The sequence below is a fragment of the Mastigoproctus giganteus genome, chromosome 1 (genome assembly GCF_048544385.1).
Source record: "Mastigoproctus giganteus isolate SK-2022 chromosome 1, ASM4854438v1, whole genome shotgun sequence".
NCBI lineage: Eukaryota > Metazoa > Arthropoda > Arachnida > Uropygi > Thelyphonidae > Mastigoproctus > Mastigoproctus giganteus.
The window spans coordinates 137003329-137029870 of record NC_143575.1 but is presented as its reverse complement, the minus strand read 5'-3'; the positions used below and the strand labels follow the sequence as shown (position 1 = coordinate 137029870).

Here is a 26542-nt window from a genome sequence, read left to right as displayed (position 1 = left end):
GAGCTTATTGCTAGAGTTCAATACACCTCTGGTTTCCCCTCGCTAAATAACTCCTCATGTGTGAATGTCGATGCAAAATATTCATTTAGTTTGTTAGCTACCTGAGCAGGATCATCAACAGTTGCCCCATCGATATCAAGTGGACCAATCTGATTCATCCCCTTCCTTCTAGAGTTTACATAAGTAAAGAACTCTTTGCTGTTTTTCTTTGCATCCCTTGCCAAAGATTTCTCGTAATCTGCCTTCGCCTGCCTAACCTCCTTTGTAACTTGGTTACAGATCAACTTGTATCTATCATAGGCTTCTGTGTCATGTGTTAATTTGTATGTATCCCATGCATGTTTCTTCTCTGCCATATGCCTCATTAGTTCATCTGACATCCATTTAGGCCAATAACCTTGAACAATATTTCTTAGCTGGTATGTAAAGCATAGTAGCTTCCAAGATAAATTCTTTGAATGCTTCCCATTTTGCATTTGCTGTTGGTAACATCATCAGTTGGTCCCACTGTATAGAATTTAAATACTGTCTCAGTCACCTTTACGAAAGCAATAACCCTTCCCTGTACCCCTAATGGTAAAGTAAATTTGAGTAAATCCCACTTCAGCACACTGTGATCACTGCCACCTAGTGGATCATTTATCTGCAGATTCTTAATGCATGAAGAATCACTGCTGATAATCAAATCAAGAGTATTCCTCCCTCTAGTTGCCTCCCGAACATGCTGATGTAGAAAACAATCATCCAAGAAATCCACAAAAGCCTTGCTAGTGTGTGAGTGACCAGCCCCCAAATTCCAGTCAATATCTGGGAGATTAAAATCTCCCATTATAAGACTCTCTGATTTACTGGCCCACTCCATTTCCCTGTACAGTTTCTTATTATACTCATCAGAGTCATTAGGCCTATAGCACACTCCTACTCTCAATTTTGATCTCCCAATGGTTATGTCACACCAAACTGACTTGACACTGCACTGTCCAGCGATGTCCACTGGCTTCACTTCCTTTGATTTTATGTATTTCTTAACTAATAGCATAACCCCTCCTCCCTTCCTATCCAGTCTATCCTTTCTGTAGATGTTGTACTCCCCAAATTCCAGTTCTGCATTCCTTATATCTGTGTGACACCACGTCTCTGATATCCCAACAATATCTGCCTTTGATGTTTTGAGCAATACCTCAAATTCATCAAATTTATTTACTAAACTCCTAGCATTGGTGTACACACAAATATACATGCACCTATTTCTATTCTTAGCTACCCTAACACAACCCATGTGTTTACTTGTACCGCGATGACTCCCAGCAGTCTCTGAAATATCCTGCATCTTGTTTTTCAGGCTTCTGCTCATTCACATAGAAGCAGTGCAAGAATCTCTTTCACCTCTACCAGTGGCTACTGTTAATCTATTCGTATTTGTCTCCTCCCAAGCTAGCAGTTTTCCGACCCACCTAACACTGCCTCGATAGCATCAGCAAATATTCTTGCACCCTTTCTATTTAAGTGTATCCCATCCCTGCAGAAGCAATCTCTCCTGTTAACAAGTACAATCCAGGCTGAAAAAAATTCTAGTTGGTATGTAAAGTCTAGTAGCTTCCAAGATAAGTTCTTTGAATGCTTCCCATTTACAATTTGCTGTTGGTCCCACCGTATAAAATTTAAATACAGTCTCAGACCATCGTAGTCGCCTTTACGAAAGCAAAAACCCTTCCCTTTACCCCTTATGGTAGTTACCTCTTTGAGTAAATCCCACTTCAGTACACTGTGATCACTGCCACCTAGTGGTTCCTTTATCTGCAGATTCTTAATGCATGAAGAATTACTACTGATAATCAAATGAAGAGTAACACTCCCTCTAGTTTCCTTCCAAACATGCTGATGTAGAAAACAATCATCCAATAAATCCACAAAAGCCTTGCAGTGTGTGAGTGACCAATCCACAAATTCCAGTCAATATCTGGGAAATTAAAATCCTCCATTATAAGACTCTCTAATTTACTGGCTCACTCTATTTCCCTGTACAGTTTCTTATTATTATACTCTTTTATTATAATATATTATACATGTCTTATTATATTATACATGTCTGCTTATTTATTTTTTTAATTTCCAATTTTTACTCCAAGCCATTTAGAATCTAACACATGTTTATGTGAGCTCTGTTATTTGTTTTCACATGTAGATCTAACCTATAGTTGTGTAAGCATAATTTAGAACTACCCTGTAAAATACAGGTAGAATGTCTGAAAAACCTGCAACCTCGATGCTTGGCAATTCTCAGTTTATTAGGCTTTTTGGTTAAATGTTCATTAGGCTAAATGTACAAATGTAACTGTCAGCCCCAATGTCAAAATTTATGTACAGGTTAACAGAAAATGCAGAAGTAACTTGCAGTACTTTCTGCCAATTTATCTAAGTAAAGAGCTTATTATTAATTTTAAAAAAAGGGTTGCCAATTATAACTTTAAGAAGAACTCTTTATGGCATACAATAGGCACACACCATACACAATACCCTTCATGGCTACAAGCCAGGGGTTATGCCACCTGACAACTGTTTTCTCTCTATAATTATCCATTGTCAGCATCTTGTTCCCATATTTTACCAATGATATATCACACACAAGAATAAAAGTTAGTGATGTGGAGAAATTGGAAAAATGGCAAGGCGGTTGACTTCGAACAGAGTAGGCTACCAAATATTCAATATTAACTTCTTCAGGTCTTTTTTGTTAAGTCGATATGCTTGTTGTAATACTAAATACTGCATCAATAATATATAAAATGTTTCTCATATAACAGGTTCGTGTTATTGTTTGATTTTTAGGAGCATTAGCAACTAAGACCATGTTGCTCCGGGGATATGCAGTGGTCATTCCCTGACCTTTCCGCATCCTCCATATTTGGTGGTGACGGGCTCGAATCATATAACAGTGTACAGCTTTAGAAATAAATCTGGTAACTGTAATCATTATACGCTCAGTGCATGAATGTGCACATGTGGCTTGGTGAGAAATAGCTTTAGATCTGTCACTCTGCCAGATTTTATGAATTCAGGTGAAAAAATTCATAAGATAAGAGCATTTTCTTATGGCAGCCAAAAATGTTGGCCTGACTGTTAAACACAGAATGCACTAATTTGTGCACTAATCATAAGAACAGGGGTTGTTGAGGTTAGTAGCACAATAGCAATTAATGCTATACTTTTTTTTTTTTTTTAATGGATGCCTCAAGCACAAGTAGTACTGTAAACCTGTAGTACTTATTACCAATGCATTGGGCTGAATGTTGAGAAGCTGAAAGACGATACTCATTGACATTAAACTTGAATTTCTGCAGATTGTAATTTTCAGAAAATACATATAAAGGGAAGTTGTTCCAGAAAACAGAAATTGAAGGAATAAATGAGGAAGAAGTAAAGTTGGTTCTAGGAATTTGCACAGTAAAGGGAGACTGATTGGTTGCGGCACACGTTTGGATTGGTTTGGAAGAGAGAGCAAGAATTACAGGAATTATAGAAGCCAATTCAGAGCAGTGTCCATGGAGGTAGCTACAGAAAAAGCATGCAGCAGAAACAGAATACAGAATGTCTGAGACAGAGTGTAGAGACTTGGTTAGAGATGGGTCATTAATTAACCTAACTGTACTCTTTTGAATGGAATCTAAAAGCTTGAGAGAGGTTTGGGGGCATCAGCTCAGATGTGGGAACAATATTACATGGAAGGGCAGATTTGTAATTTGTATAGCGTGAACAGCTGTTTGGAAAAAGAGTAATGCTGAGAGCAAAACAGTAAACCCAGTTTTTTATATGCAAAAGAAGAAATATGCTAATACAGAGAAAGAGAGAGAGAGACAGAGAGGAGCATTCCTCTCTCATTGCATTCCACCTTCCAGTTTTTCAAACTGGAAGGTGGAATGCAACGTGCTATCATCAGCAAAACTATGGATAGGATTTCCGATCACAGGAAGAAAGTCATTAACATACAAAAGGGAAAAAAAAAAAAAAAAAAACAAAAGATGGAAGAAAGAACTGAATCCTTAGGGAACACATGCATTAGTGGAGAAGACAGAGCCTACTACCATCACCAGCAATGAGTGGTTAGAGAGAAAACTGGATACCCAATTACAAAAATCAGTTGGAAAATCTTTAGAAGACCTTTAAGCCAAACATGATCAAAAGCATTTGAAATGTCAAGAGCAACTGCTTCAGTTTCACCAAACTTCTCCATTAAATTTGTCCTGAGCTGGGTAACATAGGCCAGTATATTGCCAGTGGATCGACACTGACAGAAACTTTTGAATTTTTACACATTATTGGAAACATTAAATATCAGTTTTCAAAAGATCTCATGAAGCACTGTCAGGGCCAACATTTAGCACTCCGTACAGATAATGATGCCGACATGATGGAATAGAATTGTATGATGAATTACCTGAGTTAATAAATCCCAAAACTTCACTCCTAAATATATTAGAATGTATAGCAAATAATTTTTTCACTCAAAACACTGCTACAGCATTATGCATTCTCTTAAAATTACCAAAATTAGTGAATTTTAGTGAGACCAGTTTTTCAAAACTGAAACCCCAGGGACTCACATCTGGTGAGTATGGGCTTGGCATAACCAGGGTCCTGAGCTGGATATCATCGTGCTTCTCTTTCTTGGTGATTTCCTTTTACTTCTGACTCCCTCTCTCTCTCTCTCTCTCAGGGTAACTCGGAAATTTTTTTTGGCTGGTGTGGCAAAAGTCTTAGGCTTCCTTGCACCATATGATTAATAATAATAATGTTCTGTCTAGCACTTAACCCATTATCTACCATGCTCAACTGGATACCCAATTACAAGTATGGATATAACCTCTAAGAAGGAAGGAAGGAAGAACTTGCACACCCTCACCCACCTAATGTGCATGGATGACATCAAGCTCTACGTGGGAACCGAGAAGCACCTTCAGCAACTACTCCAGATCACCAAAGAATTCAGCAATGATATTAGGATAGAATTAGGTCTAGACAAGTGCAAGACCCACGGATTGCACCAGGGAAAATTAGTCAAACGAAATGTCAAACTACCAACTGCAGAGGGGTAAAGAGATCAAAGCCATGGCAGAGGCCTACAAATACTTGGGGATGATGCAGGCTCAGCAGTTACAGCACAAGGAAATTAAGGCCTGCCTGACCGAAAAATATCATCAGAGACTCAGAAGCCTGCTGAAAGCAAAGCTGAATGGAGGGAACACAGTTAAAGGCCATAAACACCTATGCAGTTTCAGTGCTAACATACTCCTTCGGGGTCATAGATTGGATTAACCATAGATTGGATTGACCATGTCACAAGTGTGGTACCACCTTGCTGGCGTCGGGTTGTGCCTGGTGCAGGATAGTATCAAGCAGCAATCACACAGGGCACTCTGTCCTTGTGACTTACCTCCATTTTCTTCTGTCCTAGGGGACTATTTCTTAGGATTTCCCCTATTCTCCCATTTTCCTATTTCACCTAGAGGGTGCCTCCTCTCCTTACCTCCAACCCATCCTTTTCTCCCTGAGAAAGACAAAGACAATGATGACCAAGAACCGCCAACACCACCAAAAATCTGCCGTGGAGAGACTGACAATTGCCCAGGAAGAAGGAGGAAGAGGACTGATAGACCTCACTGAGCAACAGAAGAGAGACACACAGCAGCACTCCAAGCCTAAGGAAGATAGATAGCAGTATACCCCACTCAACCGAAGCGAGAAGTCTCCCCCCCCCAACCAGGAGGTTCAAACGAAGCTAGAAAGATGGGCAGAGAAGGCACTTCATAGTAGACACTACAACGATCTCCATCAAGATCACATAGATAAAATTGGATATATGCACGGCTCTAGGGCGGGACGCTTTTCCCCGAGACTGAAAGATTCGTGCTTGCCATCCAAGACCAGATAATCAACATCAGGAACTACAGAAAATACATTGGCAAGGGACCTGGAGTGTCCAAAGACACATGTCGAGGATGCCACCTGGCCTCAGAAATGATCCAACACATCACTGCGGGTTGCAAGGTGATCATCCAGACTGAGTACACTCATAAACACGACCAGGCAGCCAGAATAAAACATCAGAAGCTAGCAAGGAAATACCATTTGGTTGAAGAAAGTGTACTACAAGTATGAACCCCAGGCAGTACTAGAGACCCCAATTCACAAGCTGTACTGGGATCACGCCATAATAACGGATAGGATAATCCTGCACAACCAGCCAGACATAACCCTTGTAGACAAGAAAGAAAAGGCTACCTATCTGATTGACATAGCGGTACCCAACACTGGCAACCTGAAAACCCATGGGGAAAAAATCAGGAAGTACACTAACCTAAGACCTAAGATCAAATAGATGTGGCATATGCAACAAGTAACGGCCATCCGATCATCGTGTCAACCACAGGTATGGTGCCAAAGACCCTATATAACAGCCTAGCAGCAATAGGTCTCCCAGCGAACACCTACAAGGAACTCCAGAAAGTAGCAATCCTGAACACCTGTAGGATAGTCAGAGAGTTCCTCAACAAACAGTAACACCAGACATAACAACAAACCAACAACAAACTACTTGGTAGCAATACCTGTCACAAGGTTGAACCTCGCAATCAGGGAGAAATAATATAAGAGCAACAATAATAATAATAATAATAATAATAATAATAATAATAATAATGTGTCAAACTCATTTGTCTGTACTTACACAAATTTCAGTTGACAGCTGCATTGCAAAAAATTTAGATTTCTCAAAATTATTAAATCCTACTCAAGCATAAATGAAAGAAAAATTCAGTCCACATAAATTCTTTTATACTTTGTAAGAAACTGGGTGTACTAGAAGACACTATTGTTTTTCATTATAGAATGCATAGTTGTGAATGGTATATACCTAAACTGTTTTGTAATCGTGATTTTATTAAAATAAAAATTACTACCTTAGTAGGAAATGATTTTATTTCATGAAGTAAATGTTTCGTGAAGTAAAAATTAAAATTTTTCTATTTTAATTTTTTTAAATTTTGAAGTTAAAAAAAATGCATTTTGGGGGGAACTTTTGCTCGGGATGGCAAAAAAAAAAAAATTGAGCCACTGCTGTATGGTATATTACAAGAACAATGAGTATATTACAAGGACAGTGAGTGTCAAAATTCTTTTCAACATCAATACTTACCATCACAAGATGTCCATTTTTGACATAAGCATTAAGGATGTTAGTCTCTGCTTTCATCGTATGATCCAAAGTGGATATATTTTGTTGGAATCAAAATTGATTATTGTTCATTAGCATTTTAGTTTCATGAACCCAGGTAAGCACCTGTTTATCATTCTTTCTAGTTTTACTTGGGCAGCAGGTGAGGGAGATTGGTCAATAATTTTGTGGGAGTGAATGATCCTTTCCTGGTTTAAGAATGGCTAAAATAATGGAGTAATGCCAGGAAGAGGGCTATGTACCTTCAAGAAAATCTGTTTATAGAATGCTAACACTAAATTCAAAGCTATACTATTTAGATATTTCAACATTACATAAAAGATTCCATTGGCTCCAACTGCACTTCAGTGATCTATGCTGTTTTAAGAATGTTTGAAGTGATCTATCCTGTTTTAAACCAGGATCTATCCTGGTTTAAGAATGGCTAAAATAATGGAGTAATGCCAGGAAGAGGGCTATGTACCTTCAAGAAAATCTGTTTATAGAATGCTAACACTAAATTCAAAGCTATACTATTTAGATATTTCAACATTACATAAAAGATTCCATTGGCTCCAACTGCACTTCAGTGATCTATGCTGTTTGCAGTTCACATTAAATAGTTAATTGTAGGCAAGGAAATGGTTAATATGGAAGTTTATCTTATATCTTTCAGTGAAATATTTGAGTTGTAGGAAAGAAGTTTCATAACCTGAAGTGGCAGATAATTTGAGAGAAAGTCTCTGCAAGAATGTTAGCTATTTCTTGAGGAGAAGACATTTCCTTCCATTCTTGGTTAGATTTGAGCAGAAATTGGTAGATATTTGCCATTTAGTTGTTGATTTTGTTTCCAGATAGGTCATCTGCTTATATCCTTTGTGATAGTGAAGGCAAATTGTGTCCATGAGTCTTTTTTTGGCCTTTCTTCTAATTTGTCATGCTTTTTCCTCAAACCTTTTAGACAGAATTTAAGTTTTGGTAGTTACAAACTTAAAGAACAGTTTTCGTTGTGCCTTATTTCTACATAAGGTTGGTGGAAAACATTTAAAACTGCAATATGAATATACCCAACCTCAGAGGCCTGTTTGAAGAATTAAAGAACAGGTTCCAGGCTTTATTTTTTCCCCACATTTTGTCTTTGATACAAGGTCTTTTTTGTTTGAGCACAGAAGACTGAGGTATTGCTTAAAAAGCTGTGGCCATATTTGCTTAGTAATGTTATCAATGGTGTCATCAACGGACCATAGTCTTATGAACTATTTATCAAAGAAATGGAGGCTGAATGCTTTTCCCAATCTGCCATGAAGTATTTCCATTTGACCCAATGATCAGAGAAGGGGTTTGTAGGATTTTAATGCTACATATAATAAGATAATATAATATTATCACTATTGAGCAGATTATTTAAAACTCTCCACTCTACACTGGGAAACAAAATGGGGAAATACACAGATAAGTCAATCACTGCCATAGATCCCATCAGACAGTAAGTATAAGTACTATGATAAGTGTTTAGTGATGTTAGGTTCAGCTGGTCTACTAGTTTCTCTACCAAGTGTCCTCTATTGTCCATGTGGGCAGAACATTTACAGCCTCTTTCCTAGCTATAATTTAGCACCAAGTAAGTAGGGGTATTAGCAAGCTGCTATGATATATATATTCTGTAATGATGAGCATTTTTTTTTATTTGGAAATGTATTACATTTCTTTTATAAACAAAATTCTTTTAATTTTTTTTTTCTTATTACAAACACTTAGAAAAATTCATTCACACAGTTAGCAAAAACATTTGGTGGGGCAAAGTGGGGATCAGTTTACTCATTTTGGTACTGCCCCTAAGGGCGCATTATAGCCTTAGATGCTAATGCGCCAATAAAATCCAAATCAATCAATCAATCCAACTGCCCCTAAGAGACGTTGTTGTTGTTTGGTTTTTAAGAGCATTAGCAACTAAGGCCATATTGCTCCAGGGATATGTGGTGGTCATTCCCTGACCTTTCTGCATCTTCTGTATTTGGTGGTCATGGGCTCGAACCCCGGTCTAATTAAGAAGCATGTGTTATGCACTGCTGATCCTGCCCACCTGGCTATGGAGGCACCTCCTAAGAGACATGACACATTATCAATATAACATATGGCTTGCTGCAGGAAAAGGTTCACAAAGTCTGGTATAGAATCTGCTGAATCAAATTTTGAAAACATTAAATTTAATCATATGGTCCAAGATCCAATTGTCCAATTTTTACAAATGGATCTCAGATATTCTACCTGGATTATATCAATAAAAATAATTTACTTTAAAATAATATTTATAAACTGAATTAAAAGAAAGATGCATTAACATACATTATAATGCATTAAATTATCACTTCTCTTACCATGCAATCCAGGAAGCCCATTTTCACCAGGTGGACCTTGTGAACCACGAGGACCTGGAACAGGTTCCCCAATTGGTATGATGGGACCAGGTGGGCCCTACCATTTGAAGACATCATAAATTATTCCTGTATTCTCTTGGCTGTCTTTTAAATAGTAAGAGAACTTCAGAAACAATAATTATTTCTAAAAAGGAAATGCACTGCATAATACTAATAACAAAAATTGGCATAAAAATCTCTCTCTCTCTCTCTCTCTCTCTCTCTCTCTCTCTCTCTCTCTCTCTCTCTCTCTCTCTCTCTCTCTCTCTCTCTCTCTCTCTCGTAGAAAGAGTTATACTAATAATACCGCTGTTAGGAATATTAACAAGAATACTCGTACATTTGAACTGAGAAATGATCACAACATTATTTTTTTATACTTACACAAATACTCAATTAAATGGAGTTAGTTTTTACTCAATTAAATGAAGTTACGTTTTCCTGAATTAAATGGAGTTACTTTTTCCTGAATTAATGGAGTTACTTTTATGGAGTTACATGACCTGCTCTAGCAGCTTGTCTGCACTGTCAGAAAACTTCATATCTGACAGCACAATCACCTGCAGGTCTTTTTCATTCTCCACTATCCTGAGTGTAGTACCACACAGTTGGTACATTTCTCTGGGGTTACTGCTACCCATACACAGAACTTCACATATTTAATGTTAAAAAAAATATTTCTTGTTTATACTCTGGCACAACCACCAGGTCAGTGGAGTTTACAATAAATCAATTAATACAAATGTTAATCATATTTACCAGTCACGGACTTCAACCCCGGTCCACTCAAAGAATGTGTGCTACTGCTTGTTTGTTTGTTTGTTTGGTTTTTAGGAGCATTAGCAACTAAGGCCATATTGCTCCGGGAATATGCGGTGGTCATTCCCTTGACCTTTCCGCAACCTCCGTATTTGGTGGTGACGGGCTTGAACCCCGGTCTAATCAAGAAGCGTGTGCTACTGCACTTGCACTCCTGACCACTCAGCTACGTCAAGCCTAACTTCAGTTGCCACTTCTCAGCCCATCTACCCAACTTTTCTAGATCCTATTTCAGTTCCGTACTGTCAATAACAACCCTGCCAACCTTCGTATCATTGATAAATATACAGAAAACAATAATGGGCCTAATAACAAAAACTCTGGGGGACTCCACAAGTAACATTAGTCTAAGAAGAGCAGTGTCTATTGATTACCACACTGTCTTCTCCCACTCGGCCATCCATTTATCCATAGCAGCGACTTGCTCCTCAATGCCCTACTAGTCCAATTTGTACATTAGTCTCCCATGTGCAACAGTATAAAAAGCCCTTCTAAAATTCAAGCATATGAGATCAAAATTATTTTTTCCTTCCAGTTCCATTGTGACCACATCATAGTATCCAATCAAATCGATCAGACAAGACTTCAACATAACAAAGCCATGCTGTGTCTGAACTATAACTGCAGTCTGCTCTAGGTAATCCTGAAATGCAGGATTACCTATGACTATTATTTTCTCCTGAACAGAAGTTAAAGTAACAGGTCTGTAATTACTTGTGTCACCCTATGATCCCACTCTGTAAATTGGGGATACATATGGATATCTCCATTACCTATGTATGGAATGGAGATGTCCATATGTGGGAATTCCCTTGAGTACAAGGATGTGCTAATAATTATGGTTAAGGGTTTGCTTATTTCTTTGCTGCCTCCTTTAACATAACTGGATTGATCACATCCACTCAAGGTGCCTTTCATATGTTTAACTTCAACAATTTCTCCTCCACTTGGCTCTCAGTTATTACAAAATCATTTACCTCCCGGTTAGAGTTTGAAAAGCTTCTGGACTCCACTTCCTACAGAATTCCTAATATGTGAATGAGATTGCAAAATACTCATCCAGTCTGTCAGCTACATGAGCAGGATCATTGATAGTCAAAACATTGATATCAGGTTGATCAATCTGATTCATCCCCTTCTAGAGTTTACATAAGTAAAGAAGTCTTTGCTGTTTTTCGTTGCACCCTTTGCCAAAGATTTCTCATAATCTGCACTCACCTGCCTAACCTATTTTGTGATTTGATTACAGACTAGCTTATATCTAACATAGGCTTCTATGTCACCTGATAATTATACTTCCCATGCATTTTTATTCTCTTCCACAAGAATGAGTAGGTCATATCACATACATTTAGCACTAAACCATGAACAGTATTTCTTAGTTGGTATGAAAAGCCTAGCAGCTTCCCAGATTAATTCCTTGAATGATTCCCATTTAGAATGTTCCATTGGTGATATCATCAGTTGGTTCCACTGTATAGAATTAAAAAAAAAAAAAAATCTCTGTGAACACTATAGTCACCTTTATAAAAGCAAAAACCCCTGATGGTAGTTACTTTACCCCCGATGGTAGTTATATCTTTAATTAAATACCACATCAGTACATTCTGATTACAGCCACCTAGTGTTTCTTTTATCTGCAGATTCTTAATGCATGAAGTATCACTGCTGATAATCAGATCAAGCATATTACTCCCTCTGGTTGTCCCTTGAACATGCTGCTGTTGAAGGCAATCATCCAATAAATTCGCAAAAGTCTTGCTAGTGTGTGAAAGACCAACCCACAATTTCTAGTCAATATTAGGAAATTAAAATCCCCTGTTACCATTAGGGGTAAAGGGAAGGGTTATTGCTTTCGTAAAGGCAACTACGTTGGACTGAGACAGTATTTAAATTCTATACAGTGGGACCAACTGATGATGTTACCAACAGCAAATGCAAAATGGGAAGCATTCAAAGAACTTATCTTGGAAGCTACTAGGCTTTACATGCCAACTAAGAAATATTGTTCAAGTTATGGCCTAAATGGATGTCAGATGAACTAATGAGGCATATGGCAGAGAAGAAACATGCATGGGATACATACAAATTAACACATGACACAGAAGCCTATGATAGATACAAGTTGATCTGTAACCAAGTTACCAAGGAGGTTAGGCAGGCGAAGGCAGATTACGAGAAATCTTTGGCAAGGGATGCAAAGAATAACAGCAAAGAGTTCTTTGCTTATGTAAACTCTAAAAGGAAGGGGAAAATCAGATTGGTCCACTTGATATCGATGGGTCAGCTGTGATGATCCTGCTCAGGTAGCTAACAAACCAAATGAATATTTTCATCGACATTCACACATGAGGAGTTATTTAGCGGGGGAAAGCCAGAAGTGTATTCAACTCTAGCAGTAAGCTAGAGAATCTTGTAATAACTGAGAGTAAAGTGGAGGAGAAACTGTTGAAGATAAACACAAGAAAGGCACCCAGGGTGGATGGGATCTATCCAGTTATATTAAAGGAGGCAGCAGAGGAAGTACCCACAGACTGGAGATGTGCAAATGTGACCCCAATTCACAAAGGAGGATCAAAGGCTGACACAAGTAATTATAGACCTGTGAGTTTAACTTCTGTTCCAGAAAAATTAATGGAGGCACTAGTTAAAGAAGCACTGCAGGATCATTTAGCCAAGACTTCAGTTATAGCTCGGACACAGCATGGTTTTGTTAAGGGGAAGTCTTGCCTGACCAATTTGATTGGATACTATGATGAAGTCACAAAGGAACTGGATGCAGGGAATAACTTTGATATTATATACTTGGATCTTAGAAAGGCTTTTGATACTGTTGCACATGGAAGACTGCTGCACAAATTGGAGCAGTGTGGCATTGGAGTCAATTGCTGCTGTGGATAAACGGGTGGTGAGGGGGAGAAGACAGAGAGTGGTAATCAATGGCCACTGCTCGTCGTGGACTAATGTTATTAGTGGAGTCCCTCAGGGCTCAGTGTTGGGTCCATTATTGTTTTCTGTATTTATAAATGATATTGATGATAGTATATCAGCTTAATGTCGAAGTTTGCAGACGATACAAAGGTAGGCAGGGTTGTCAAGGACACTACTGACACTATGCTGCTGCAACAGGATCTGGAACGGTTGAGCAGATGAGCTGAGAGGTGGCAAATGAAGTTTAACATTGACAAATGTAAAGTACTACACATGGGAAACGGCAACCCCAGAGCAACATATCAACTCTGTGGTACTACACTGACAGTGGTAGCGAATGAAAGGGACCTGGGGGTGGTTGTGCAGGCAGATATGAAGTTCTCTGAGCAGTACAGACGGGCTGCAAGAGTAGCTCATGGTGTATTGTCAATGATATATAGGAATTTTTCTAGCAGGGATAAGGAGGTGATTATTCCCTTGTATAAGGCAATGGTCAGGCCACACCAAGCATACTGTATACAAGTCTGGAGGCCTCATTTCAAGAAGGATGTAGAGCTGCTGGAACGAGTACAGAGAAGGGCAACAAGATTAGTGAATGGAACAAAGAGGTGCTCTTACGAAGAAAGGCTTAAGTTTTGCAAATTACAGTGTCTGGAGACTAGGCACCAGCGAGGTGATCTGATAGAGGTGTATAAAGCCTTGAATGGTTTGAGCATGCTCAATGCTGATGGGATTCTTCCTCTCGCTCAGAATAATCACCTGAGAGGGCATAAATTCAAATTTAGGAAAGACAGATGTAGGATAGACATTCGGAAATTTGCCTTTAGCCAGCGAGTGGTTGGTTGGTGGAACAGACTTCCATCCCTTGTCGTGGAAGTTGATAGCCTAAATAAGTTTAAGGCTCAGCTGGACAGGTATTTTGAACGAACAGAGGGGTGAAGTGGAAGTGGTTTTTTTTTGTTTTTTTTTTTTGCTGATGCTGTATAAGCTTGCTTTCTTGCATCAAATGCCTCTACTAATGCTAATGCTAATTTTAATTTACGGCCCACTCTTATTTCTCTGTACAGTCGTTTATTGTACTCATCAGTCAGTAGGCCTATAGCACACTTCTATCCTCAATTTTACTTTCACAGTGCTTATGTCACACCAAACTGACTCAACATTGCACTGTCCACTCATATCAGCTGGATGGTCTGCTTTAGATTTTATACATTTCTTAAGAGCAATATATAACCCCTCCTCCCATCTTATCCTGTATATCTTTTCTGTACACACTGTAATCTCCAAATTTCAATTCTGCATCCCTTATATCTGTGTTACATTGGGTGCATTTGGATGCATATCCAAACAATATTTGCCTTTGATGTCTTGACCAGCATTTCAAATTCATCAAATTTATTTACTATACTCCTAGAATTGGTTTACATTCATCTGTTCTTACTGTAACACAGCCCACGTATTTACTTGTTCCATGATGATTCCCACCAGTCCTTGACATCCTCAGCAGCTTGCTTTCCAGGATGCTGCTGATCCCAATAGAAGCAGTGCAAGAATCACTTTCATTTCTGTTTGCAGTTATTGTTAATCTATTATTCTCTGAATCCTGCCAATCTACCAGTTATCTAACTCAGTGCTTTGAAAGCATCGGTATATATTCTTGCATCCTTTCTATTTCGGTGTATACTATCCCTCTTCTGTTAATGAGTCTATACCATCCCTCTTCTGTTAACAAGTGTATACCATCCCTCTTCTGTTAACAAGTGTATACCATCCTTATTCTGTTAACAAGCATAGATCATGCTGAGAAAAATTCTACCCATTGATCCTGGCCCAATCTCTCATCATATACTCTCTCCTATCGTATCTGGGCAGAATTGCAGATACTTTCAAATTTAACCCTAATGGTGACTTTTTTTCCAACATTGATCTGTACTTGTTAAATAAGTCCACAGATCTCATACTCTTAATATCATTTATGGGAATATTGGAGGTAGTGTCACTCAGACATAATGAATGTAGAATTTGAATATCGGGAGTACAACATGTACAGAAAGGACAGACATGACAGGAAGGGGACTTTTGCAATTAATTTAAGAAGCATATGAATTCTAAGGCAGTGATCAGTCGAGATTGCCGGCAAGTGCAAAGTTGAGTCAATTTGCTGTCAAAAAAGCAGTCAGAAAACAAAAATGAGAATAGGAATATGATGAATGCCTAATGACTGTGATAAGTGATTATGATATGCGATTTTAACCTTCCAGATATTGATTGAAACTTGTGGGTTTGTCACGCACACTTAGCAAGCTTTTTGTGAATTTATTAGATGGCTGTTTTCTTCAGCATCATACTAGAGAAGCAACAAGAAAAAGAGATACTCTTGATCTGATTATCAACAGCGATTCTTCATGGGATAAGTATATGCAGGTAAAGACCCACTGTGTGGCAATGGTCACAACATACTGATGTGGAATTTACTTAATAGCATAACTACTGTCAAGGGTAAAGGGAAAGGCTTTTGCTTTCGCAAGGTTGACTACATTGGTCTCAGACAGTTTTTAATTCTATACAGAGGGACCAATTGGTGATGTTAGCAGCAGCAAATTCTAAATGGGAAGCATTCAGGAATTCATTTTGGAAGCTACTAGGCTTTTCATATTATCTAAGAAATACAGTTCAAGGTTCAGACCTAAATGGATATCAGACAAGGTACTAAGACATGCAGCAGATAAGAAAAATTCATGGGATGCATATAAATTATCAGGTGATAGAGAAGCCTATGGTAAATATACAATAGTCTGTAATCAAGTTGCAAAAAAGGTTAGTCAGGTGATGGCAGATGAGAAGTCTCTAGCAAAGAATGAAAAGAAAAGCAGAAAAGACTTCTTTCCTTATACAGTCAGTCCTCGTATAGCACGATAGTTGCATTCCTAGAAACCCTCGTGCAATGCAAAATCATGCAATATAAACAACAATCCCTATGGGAAAAATGGGGTTAGGTGCCGACCACCCAAGATTGAACACACATTTGTAACCAAAACATTACCAAACACAATAAATAATCGTAATAAAATACTTACACATTTTATTATGACTATTACGTAATAAAATATTGCTAATGCTTTTACTTCTATCGTAAGCAAACTTGTTTTTTGTATAATTTTCTATCCAAACAGATGACAGGCGTTCCATCTCTTCCAATTCTTTGTGTCTTAATCTAATGGATTTTAATTACTCTGAGTTGTTCCTGCTATGAAAGTTGTTTTTATTTTCTCTGCATTCTTTCTAATTCTCGGCGTTGCCTCATTTCGGTCTGTAGCACGTGCAATATCACATGGTCTTTCATTTTGTTCAAAGCGTTTCACAATTTCATATTTTTTCTCTATCGACAGTGGCAGACTGGCCATAAACCTTACCGGGGAAACCCCGGTGGGCCGGAGGCCGGTGTGATTTCGGTCATAAACCATAGTATGAGGCCACTATAAATTTTCCCGGGTAAGAATTTTTGATCCAGTCCGCCTCTGTTTATCGATATTGCTTTTCTTTTTCTCTCTGAATCTGCAGTGTCTTCACCAGGACGCTTCCTTTTCATAGCTTAAGTATTTTACTCATTTTTAGGGAATAAAGCAAAATTACAAAACGAGGAGGCACGATTAATACACATAAACAAAGCTGCGCGCGTGTAGCAACTGAATAAACAACACCGTAAAGGCAGAGATACACTATTAACACCTCATATTTTACTAAAGCACATTTCTAGGGGTTACTACCAAAAAACAATAAAAACAATTTCCAGTTGCATTTCTGCTAGTGGAATCCGTTATAAACTGGTAGTAAACTCGATCTAATTGCATTTGCGATTATATCGATAGCTGGAATTGTGTTGGTTTTTACATTATTATGGTGAAATGTGTTTCCCCGTCACTGATATAAAAACATAAATACATTTTCAGAATCTTCTCTTCATTCCTATTGTGTTGCGTTCGGTTGGGGTGATTCTGCGTTCGACTGCCATTTCTTGTAAACACAAAGGCGAATCGTGCATAAGCGAATTCGTTTCGTGTTATATAAGATATCGTTCCCCTATTTATAAATCGTGTATGATCGAATTCATGTAAAGCAAACACATGTTATACAAGGACTGACTGTATTAACACTAGAAAAAAAAGCTATTGAATCAAATTAGTCCACTTCAGGCCAATGGATTATCTGTCAATGATCCTTCTCAGGTTGCTGACAAATTGAATAGGCATTTTGTTTCTACATTCATGCATGAGGAATTATTAGCAAAGGAAATGCCAGAAGTTCATCAAAACTGAATAGGGAGCTAAATGATTCTGTGATAACTGAGAGGAAAGTGAAAAAGAAATTGTTGAAGCTTAACATAAAAAAAAAAAAAAAGGCAACTCGGATGGTTGGCACTATTCAATTATATAGGATGTCTATAAATTAATCACATGATTTTATGTGGTTGTTTTCCATTAAGATTATTATTTTCTTCAATACCACTCTTATACCACACGAAATTAATAATACAGTGTGTATGCACATCGGGTTTCTGGGAGCATCAGCAAAAGAAGTCTGTCAGTAGCACGGCTAATGATGGGTATCGGTTACCCATACCCATCATCAGACAGATACCTGAAATATTACATTAATGTAACACTTCAGGTATATAATTCCCCTTCTACTTCTGACTCTTGTTCTCTCTCTCTCTCTCTCTCTCTCTCTCTCTCTCTCTCTCTCTCTCTCTCTCTCTCTCTCTCACTCTCAGAAATTTGTTGTTGTTGTTTTGGCTGGTGCAGCAAAAGCCTCAGGCTTCCTTGCACCATATGGCTAATAATAATAATAATAGTAGTTTAGACGAATAGCTTAATAAACTAGATTATTAATTTCATGTTGTATAAGAGTGGTATTAAATATAGTAATAATCTTAATCACATGATTGATTGATTGGGGATTTTTTTTGGCGCATCAGCATCTATGGCCATAGTGCACCATACATATGGTAAGTATGGATGTTATTTTTTGCAGGTAGGGTTAATTTCCTAACTATGGCTACAAAATTATTATCTTTTTTTTTTATTAGCTAAACGAGGTAATATATATATTAATACTTTTAAGAAAAGTAATGATGTTTGAGACTTTTATTTTATTAGCCAAGATTGAAGCAAGTGTAAGAGGGTCTTTCATTATGTCAGTAGTGAGAAGGTTCTGGCATTCTCTTGCATATTTTGTGCATTCGACAAAGATATGTTTCATGGAAAGTGTAGTGTTACAGTGATGACACTGAGTGGGAGACTCCCCTCTTAAGAGATAACCACGAGTAATGTTAGTGTGGCCAATTCTCAAGTGAGCTAATATTACCTCCTGCTGTTGAATTGAACTGAAGCTTGACGGCCATCACTTAAGATCTGGTTTAATACTTCGAAGTTTATTGTTAAGCTGTTGCTGCCATGATAACTGCCACTGGTACATGCATTTTTCCTGGATTATTGGTCTATAGTCTTCATGAGGGACTTTCCACTTGCTGTTGGGTGGTAGGTTAGCCGATTTGGCAGCATTGTCCGCTAGTTCATTCCCAGGAATTGCCATAGTCCTGGGATCCAGCAGAAGCATATGTTTCTCCCAAGTTCTGATAATGTATGCAAAGAAGTGATTATTTTTTTTACAACTGGGTGAGTGATGTTCATGGTGTTTTTCAGTGCTTAAAGTGCACTTAAATAATCTGAGAAAATCATGCTGTTTTTAATATTGGAGGCCTCAATGTAATTCAGTGCAACCTGAATTGCTATTAGTCCGGCTGAGAATATACTGAACTTGCATGACAACTGATGTGCTAATGTTATGTTTGTGAAAACTACGCCGATTCCAACATGGGCATTGTCCTTTGATCCATCAGTATGTACTACGATGAAGTTGGGAAAATGGTCAACTGCTGCATGGCATAGTTGCAAGAAATTTTTCTTATGTAAAGTAGATTTATTCCATTCATGAATGTGTAAGTTGCATGAAGGTGGATTGGTTGGTTGGTTGATTTAGATTTTATTGGCGCATTAGCATCTAAGGCTATAATGCGCCATGACCAGGTAATATATAAAAATTTATTCTCTCAGTGACCTAAGTAGTTAGGCCACCATGCCCAGATATATAATAAAAGAAATAACAATAACGTAAAAATTTTAAATACGAGTAAAAACCTTTATTGATTTAAAAAAGCTAAAAACAGCAGACACATTGTCATTGTCAGATAATATCTGACTGAGTGTATACGGCTCAGTCAGATGGTTAAAAGCGGTAAAACGGATATTGCTAAAATTTGGACCGTCAATTAAAAGGTGTCTAATTGTTAAAATTGTGCCACAGGACACAAACATAGGAGGGTCATCAGCCCTCAGCAAAAACGAATGAGTTAAATGACTGTGTCCTATGCGGGTCCGGGCAAGAACAACTTCCTCCTTACAATTCCTGCGCAGACTAGACTGCCACGGTTCAATTACAGGCTTTATACGATATAATTTATTCGCAGTCTGTCTATTCCACGAATCCTGCCATTGGGAATATATCTTTTGGTGTATTATTTGCCTGTAGTCTGTATAGGGGACTGACAGGCAGCGGTTATTATTGGGAATTGCTGATTTGGCTGCGGCGTCAGCCAAATCATTTCCCCTAATCCCAATGTGGCTGGGAATCCAGCAGAAGCGGATATCATATTCACGTCCATGGAGGGAGTGAATCTTCTGCTGAATACTAGACAGAACTGGATGAGGATTATATCTCACAGATATTAAAGCCTGTAACATGCTGAGAGAGTCGGAATATAAAATGAACCGTTGGTATTGGCATTCACTAATGTGATCCAAGGCTAACTCTATAGCGTGCAGCTCTGCAGTAAATATGCTGCACTCAGAGGGAATCTGCTCCGATGTAGTGCTGTCTGTAAAGACAGCAGCAGATCCCACATATGAGTTCGACTTCGAACCGTCTGTGTAGACTGGCGCGAAGTCGGAATATTCAGTTCGGTGTGCTGAATGAAGCTGCAGGTAGACATATAATGGAGTGTCCGACTTTCCCCAATTTCTAAGAGATAAGTCACATGCCGGGACATGAGCATGCCAGGGTGGAAAGTGTTGCTTTGGTGTTTGGGCAACCTTGTCTACCTTGATATTAAGTTCTTTGAGTAGCTCTTGGACACGAATACCAAAAGGACGATTGGCAGTCTTATGGGTATTGTATAAATTTTCCCATCATGGCTCAAAAACAAATGGCCACGTAGGATGGTCTGGCAGGGATTTCAGTTTTAAAGCGTACTTCAAAGACAATTGCTTACGTTGAAGCGATGACAGTGGTTCGTTTGCTTCAACGTATAAGCTCTGGACAGGAGATGTGCGATATGCTCCAGTAGCAATATGTAGGGCCTGATGATGGACGGGGTCCAGCCATCGCAGGACACTGTCTCTGGCTGAGGAATATACCTGGGACCCATAATCTAGTTTGGATCGCACAAGTGCTCGGTAAAGCCGAAGAAGGATATATTGGTCTGCTCCCCAAGATGTAGAGGAGAGCGAGCGGAGAATATTAAGCCCACGTGTGCACTTTGTGCTGAGTTGACGGATATGATCCAAAAAGGTCAGTTTTTTATCGAATATGAGTCCCAAGAATTTTATGTTCCCTGCTACTGGAATAGCATATTGTCCGAGCCTTAATTCGGGTTCAGGATGAAGACTAGGCTTACGACAAAAGTGTACACAAACGGTCTTCTCCGGCGAGAACCTGAAGCCATTAGCAAGTGCCCAGGAATTCAGACTATTGATGGCTTTCTGCAGTTGCCTTTCAATAACCCTCATGTTGCATGAATGACAAAAAATGCTGAAATCATCAACATAGCGGGCACTATTTTCAGTTGGAGGAAGTTGTTCTGTGATGGAATTTATTTTGATGGCAAAAAGCGTGATACTTAATACTGATCCTTGTGGTACTCCCTCCTCTTGGCTAAAGGAGCGAGAGAGTGAGGATCCCACACGAACTTGGAAAGATCGATTGGCTAAAAAGTTTTGAATAAAAAAGGGGAGTGCCCTCTTAGGCCTAGGCTATGTAAATCTTTTAAAATGCCAAATCTCCAAGTTGTGTCATATGCTTTCTCCATGTCAAAGAACACCGACACCAAGTGTTCGTGTTTTAGGAAAGCATCCCGGATGGATGCTTCCAATCTAATAAGATGGTCCAAAGTGGACCGGTTCCTTCGGAAGCCGCACTGGATGTTGGAGAGAAGGTCATTTGATTCGAGATACAATATTAAACTAGAATTAACCATTCTCTCCAGGATTTTGCACAGACAGCTAGTCAGAGCAACAGGACGATAATTGGTGATGACTTTTGGCTCCTTTCCTGGCTTAGGAAAGGCAAGAACGATTGCCTTTCGTCAGGAGTCCAGAAACTGCCCTTCAGTAAAGATTCTGTTATACAGAAGGAGCAGACAATCCATAGATTTTGGTGAAAGATGTTTAATCATTTCATAATGGATGCCATCTGGTCCAATGGCACTTGCTTTGGAAAGAGCTAGGGCTCTTTTCAGTTCCTGAATAGTGAAATCCCCGTTGTAGGGATAAATGCTCTTAGATTTAAAGTTATGTGCCTGTTTTTCGATTTTATATTTCAGGACCAGGAACTCTGGGGAATACGAAGATGTTGCAGAGATGTTGGAGAATGTTTCCCCCAAGAGAATTGGCTATTGCAGTTGGATCTGCAATAGCGCATCCATTATAATCTAGGATTGAAGAAGGGTGGGATGTATATTTTCCCTTCATTTTCCGGATTTTATCCCAGACTACCTTAGAGTTGGTAGACTGGTTAATAGATGATGTAAAACAGATCCACGATTCCTTTTGACTCTGACGGCGGATACATTGTGCTTTGGCTCGTGCAAGTTTAAAGGCTATAAGGGTGGTCGTGGTAGGATATCGGCGGAATATCCCATACGCTTTGTTTTGAGCCTTTTTTGCGGCTGTGCATTGTGAATTCCACCAAGGTTTGGGAAATGGTGGAAACCGGGCAGATGTTTTTGGAACAGCATTTGCAGCTGCTTGGACAATAATTTCTGTGATGTACTTAACTGCATCATTGATAGGCTCTTGACTGACTGTGCTGAGATCAAAATTTACCTGATGTTGGAAGGCAGTCCAGTCAGCCTGATCAATCTTCCACCGTGGTAACCTGAAGGGAAGACATGGTCTCCCACTTTGTAACAAGGCTATCACAGGGAAGTGATCACTTCCGTATGGATTCTCCTCCACTTCCCAAGTGAGTGAAGGGAGTAGAGAAGGGGAGCAGATAGAGAGATCAATGGCAGAAAAAGTACGTAGGCATGTGGAAGAAGGTATTTGTTCCAGTATTTAGAAGGGAAAGGTCATTGTCATTTAGCATATACTCTATGACTCGTCCCCTTCCATTGATGTTAGCACTACCCCTCAGGGTGTTATGTCCATTAAAATCCCCGAGAAGTAAGAAAGGGGGAGGCAACTGCGTTAGAAGATCATCAAGGTCCTCCTGGGAGATGTCAGTCCCAGGTGGCAAATAGATAGAGCAGACGGTTAATAAAAATCCCACCGTAAGGCGAATTGCAACGGCTTCTATGCTAGTTGTAATTAGCAAGGGCTGCAGTGGGGTCTGGTTACCCACAAGGATAGCCACTCCCCTATGTACAGAGCCATCCGCAATCCTATCCTTTCGAAAAATTGTGATGTTGTGCATGGTGGGATCATCATTTGCCTTTAGATATGTCTCCTGCAAGCAAAAGCAAACTGGCTCGTGCTTTTGCAGGAGGGCCTTGATGTCATCAATATTTCGCCGGAATCCACGACGATTCCATTGTAGGAATTTAGCCATTATTTTGGCTTGGTGGGTCCATCAGGCGGCTTCCGAGGTGCTGAGGGCTTTCTTTTATCAGTCCTGGGTTTATCTTTTTTGGGAAAGAATGGACATGTTTTCATGGGTAGTAGGGGAGACTTCACCTTTCTTATTCTTTTCTTTTTTAGTTACCTTTGTTACTTGTGGAGCATTAGGAGGTACTGATATAGGAGTGGCAGCTGACTGGTTTTTCTATGCAGGTTTTTGAGAATTTAAGAGATAACGCGCGATGGGAGTGAAAGACTCCTTTGGAGGAATGGTCATGTCCGTCTGAGTTCCGATGGAACATCTCCCTGCTGCCTTCTGGGGGTAGGTAGGTTTGTTGATATTCAGGGGTTTGACCAATTTCCTTGCCTCCTCGTATGATATATTTAGCTCTGCCTTCAGCCGTTGAATTTCTTCTTCTTCTTTCCGCCTCTGGCATGCTCGTGAGTAGGCCGGGTGTTCGCCTTCACAGTTAATACAGGTGGGTTTTGTGGCTGAACATGCTGTTGTTTCGTGGTCCTTTGCACCACATCAAGCGCATGCAAGGACTCCACGGCAGGCCATTTGAGAATGTCCATACTTCTGGCATTTAAAACACCGTAAAGGGTTCGGAACGTATGGACGCACTGAACAGTTGATGTATCCAACTTTAATCTCATCAGGAGGTTTAGGAGAGTTAAAAGTCAGGATAACGCTCCTGGTTTTAACAATTTTTCCATCCCTTCGCGCAGTAATTCTCTTGACGGCAGTAACTCCCTGTGGTTTTAATTCAGAGCAGATTTCCTCCTCGTTTACATCGAGAAGGACCCACTCCGAAATGACACCTCTCGATGAATTGAGTGTTCTGTGTGGTATCACTGTTTTAGGGATTCCTCCGATTGATGTTACTCGGAGAAGATGTTCAGACTGCCTGTCATTTTTTGTTTCAATCAAGAGGTCTCCAGAACGGAGCCTCTTAACTGACTTGGGTGAACCTGCTAACCCATCCAACCCTTTTTGTATAAAAAAGGGTGACATTTTACCAATCGGTGTTTCATTCTTGGAGTGCATAATTAAGAACCTTGGGACAGGCCCTGTTGGTAGTTCGGTTCGCTGCCTCTTTGTAGCAATAATGCTATCTGCCTCTCCGTGTCTGTTTTCAGATAGGGACCGGGGTGGGGCCCCTGAAGAAATATATTTATCAGGATTCATGAAGTTTTGAAGTGGTTCAGTGCCCGGGCTCCCCACCCACCACGGAGCCCAAAGGGACGCCCACTACCCGGCATGCAATAAATGCGCTCGGGAGTGGAACGCCAGGGCTACCCAGACACTATACCCGCACCGCCGCCAGCCTGAATCCTGTCCCTTGGACCATGAGGGTAGGGGCTTGGCATTGACATGGCTGACCCAGCCATGCCGATTGATCCTAGCCGGGCCTTCCAGGACCTCCCGTCTTGTCCAAGCAGGGGCCAAAGTGGTGTATTGAAGCTGGGCCCCTCAACCACCAGATCCCCCTTTCCAAATTTCCACGGGTCGCAGTGCACGGCAAACACGCCAGATTCCATTGATGTAAGCCTGGAACCTGGGCTGTGGGCATTGGATCCCAGTGATGCCAGTCTGGAAGTCCAGCTGCGTCACTGGGAGGTCCCCTCACCACGTACTGGTGCCCACGTCGAGGGGCATGAAGGTGGAGTGATGTTTAAAGGAGCAAGAAAGAATGGAAGGGTATGTGCCTCATTCTCTAAGGTTAAATTTAGTTCTTCTAAGAGGTGTTTTATTCTCATACCCAAAGGACGATTTGCAGTAGGATGGTTTGGTATAAACTGCTATGCTGTGAGGTGAAAAGTATCTGCCAGTTTGGGTGTTCAGGCATAGATCAGTATCAGCTGTTGTCTTCTGATGGAGAGAGGGGGGGTTCATGTGCTTCGGCATGTAAAATATGTACTGGAGACGTGCAATATGCTCCTAAGTCAATGCATATTGTACTATGATGGATAGGGTCAAGCCAGCAAGGGCACTGGGTCTTGCTGAGCTATACACCAGTGATCCATAGTCAAGCTTCGATCTGATTAAGGCTCTATATAATCATAACAAGGTAAGATGATTAGCTCCTCACTTAGCTGCTAAAAGAACCCGGATGATATTTAGCTTTTTCTGACAGGATATTCTTAGTTTTTTAATATGTTCTAAAAAGGTAAGTTTATGATCTAATGTGATTCCTAAGAACTGTATGGTGCGATGAACTGAAATTGGTTGTCCGTTCAGTAGTAGTTCAGGATGTGGGTGGAGTTTACGTTGGCGGCAAAAATGGATGCACACCATTTTTTGGGGACAGAGTTGGTAGCCATTAGTTTGTATCCATGAACTGATTTTATTTATTGCCCCTTGTGAAGTTCTGTATGAAAATCGGTAGATGGCCTTGATGTCCATGGTGATGTAATTCGCGGAGAATGCCATACTTCCAGGTGGCATGCTTTACTGATTTGAAGCAAACCATTACATGATGTTGTGATCTGAGGAATGCATTATGAATGGAGTTCTCTAGTCTTACTAGTATATCTAGGGTTGATCTGTTCTGCACAATTTTGTTGATCAAATTGTGCAGAATGTAGGAGATTAAATTTTTCTAGGTGCCGTATCAGTCGATGGTTTATCATCTTTCAAGAATTTTGCAGAACAACTAGTCAAGACAATGGGTCTATAACAAGTGGGGTTTGTTGGGTCTCTTCCTGGTTTAAGGAAGGCAAGGACTGTAGCATGATGCCATTGTTTAGGGAATATATCTTCTAGGTAAAGTCTGTTAAACATATCAAAGAGTGACTGCACTGAATCATTGCACTGAACCACTTAGTTCCTGTATCATTGAATAGTGGATATTGTCAGGTCCTATTGCGCTGTGTCTAGGTGTTGATAGAGCTTCACGTAGTTCGTGGATAGTGAATGATAGGTTATATTGTTCTTTCCCTTTTGACAAGAATTTTAATTTTTGTATTTCTGTATTTGTTTTAAATCTCCTGGAAGTTGGTGTAAAACTTTCCATTGATAATGCTTTGGCAAAAGTTTCCTCTAAGATATTGGCAATTTGTACAAGGTCAGAAATGTTCTGCCCCCTCCATTCCATTATAGGCACAGGAGTCGTCTGGTATTTGCCACTTATTTTTCTGATTATTTTCCAAATTTTGTGTGTTGGGGTTTCTTGATTGATGATTGAAGTAAAGAGGATCCAAGCTGCCTTTTTATTACTGCATCTAACATGCCTTGCTCTTGCTCTGGAATGCTTATAGTGGATAAGATTAGC

The 26542-nt window shown here is 39.6% G+C and overlaps 1 protein-coding gene across 1 annotated transcript in view; it reads right to left on the bottom strand.

The window, feature by feature from the left end:
* Positions 1-26542, bottom strand: part of LOC150091155 (uncharacterized) — a 1391089-nt gene that overhangs the window by 767010 nt on the left and 597537 nt on the right. The window contains exon 15 of the mRNA XM_090374518.1: positions 9589-9685. Coding sequence (XP_090230644.1) covers positions 9589-9685 — 97 coding nt within the window. The remainder of the gene's footprint in view (positions 1-9588; positions 9686-26542) is intronic.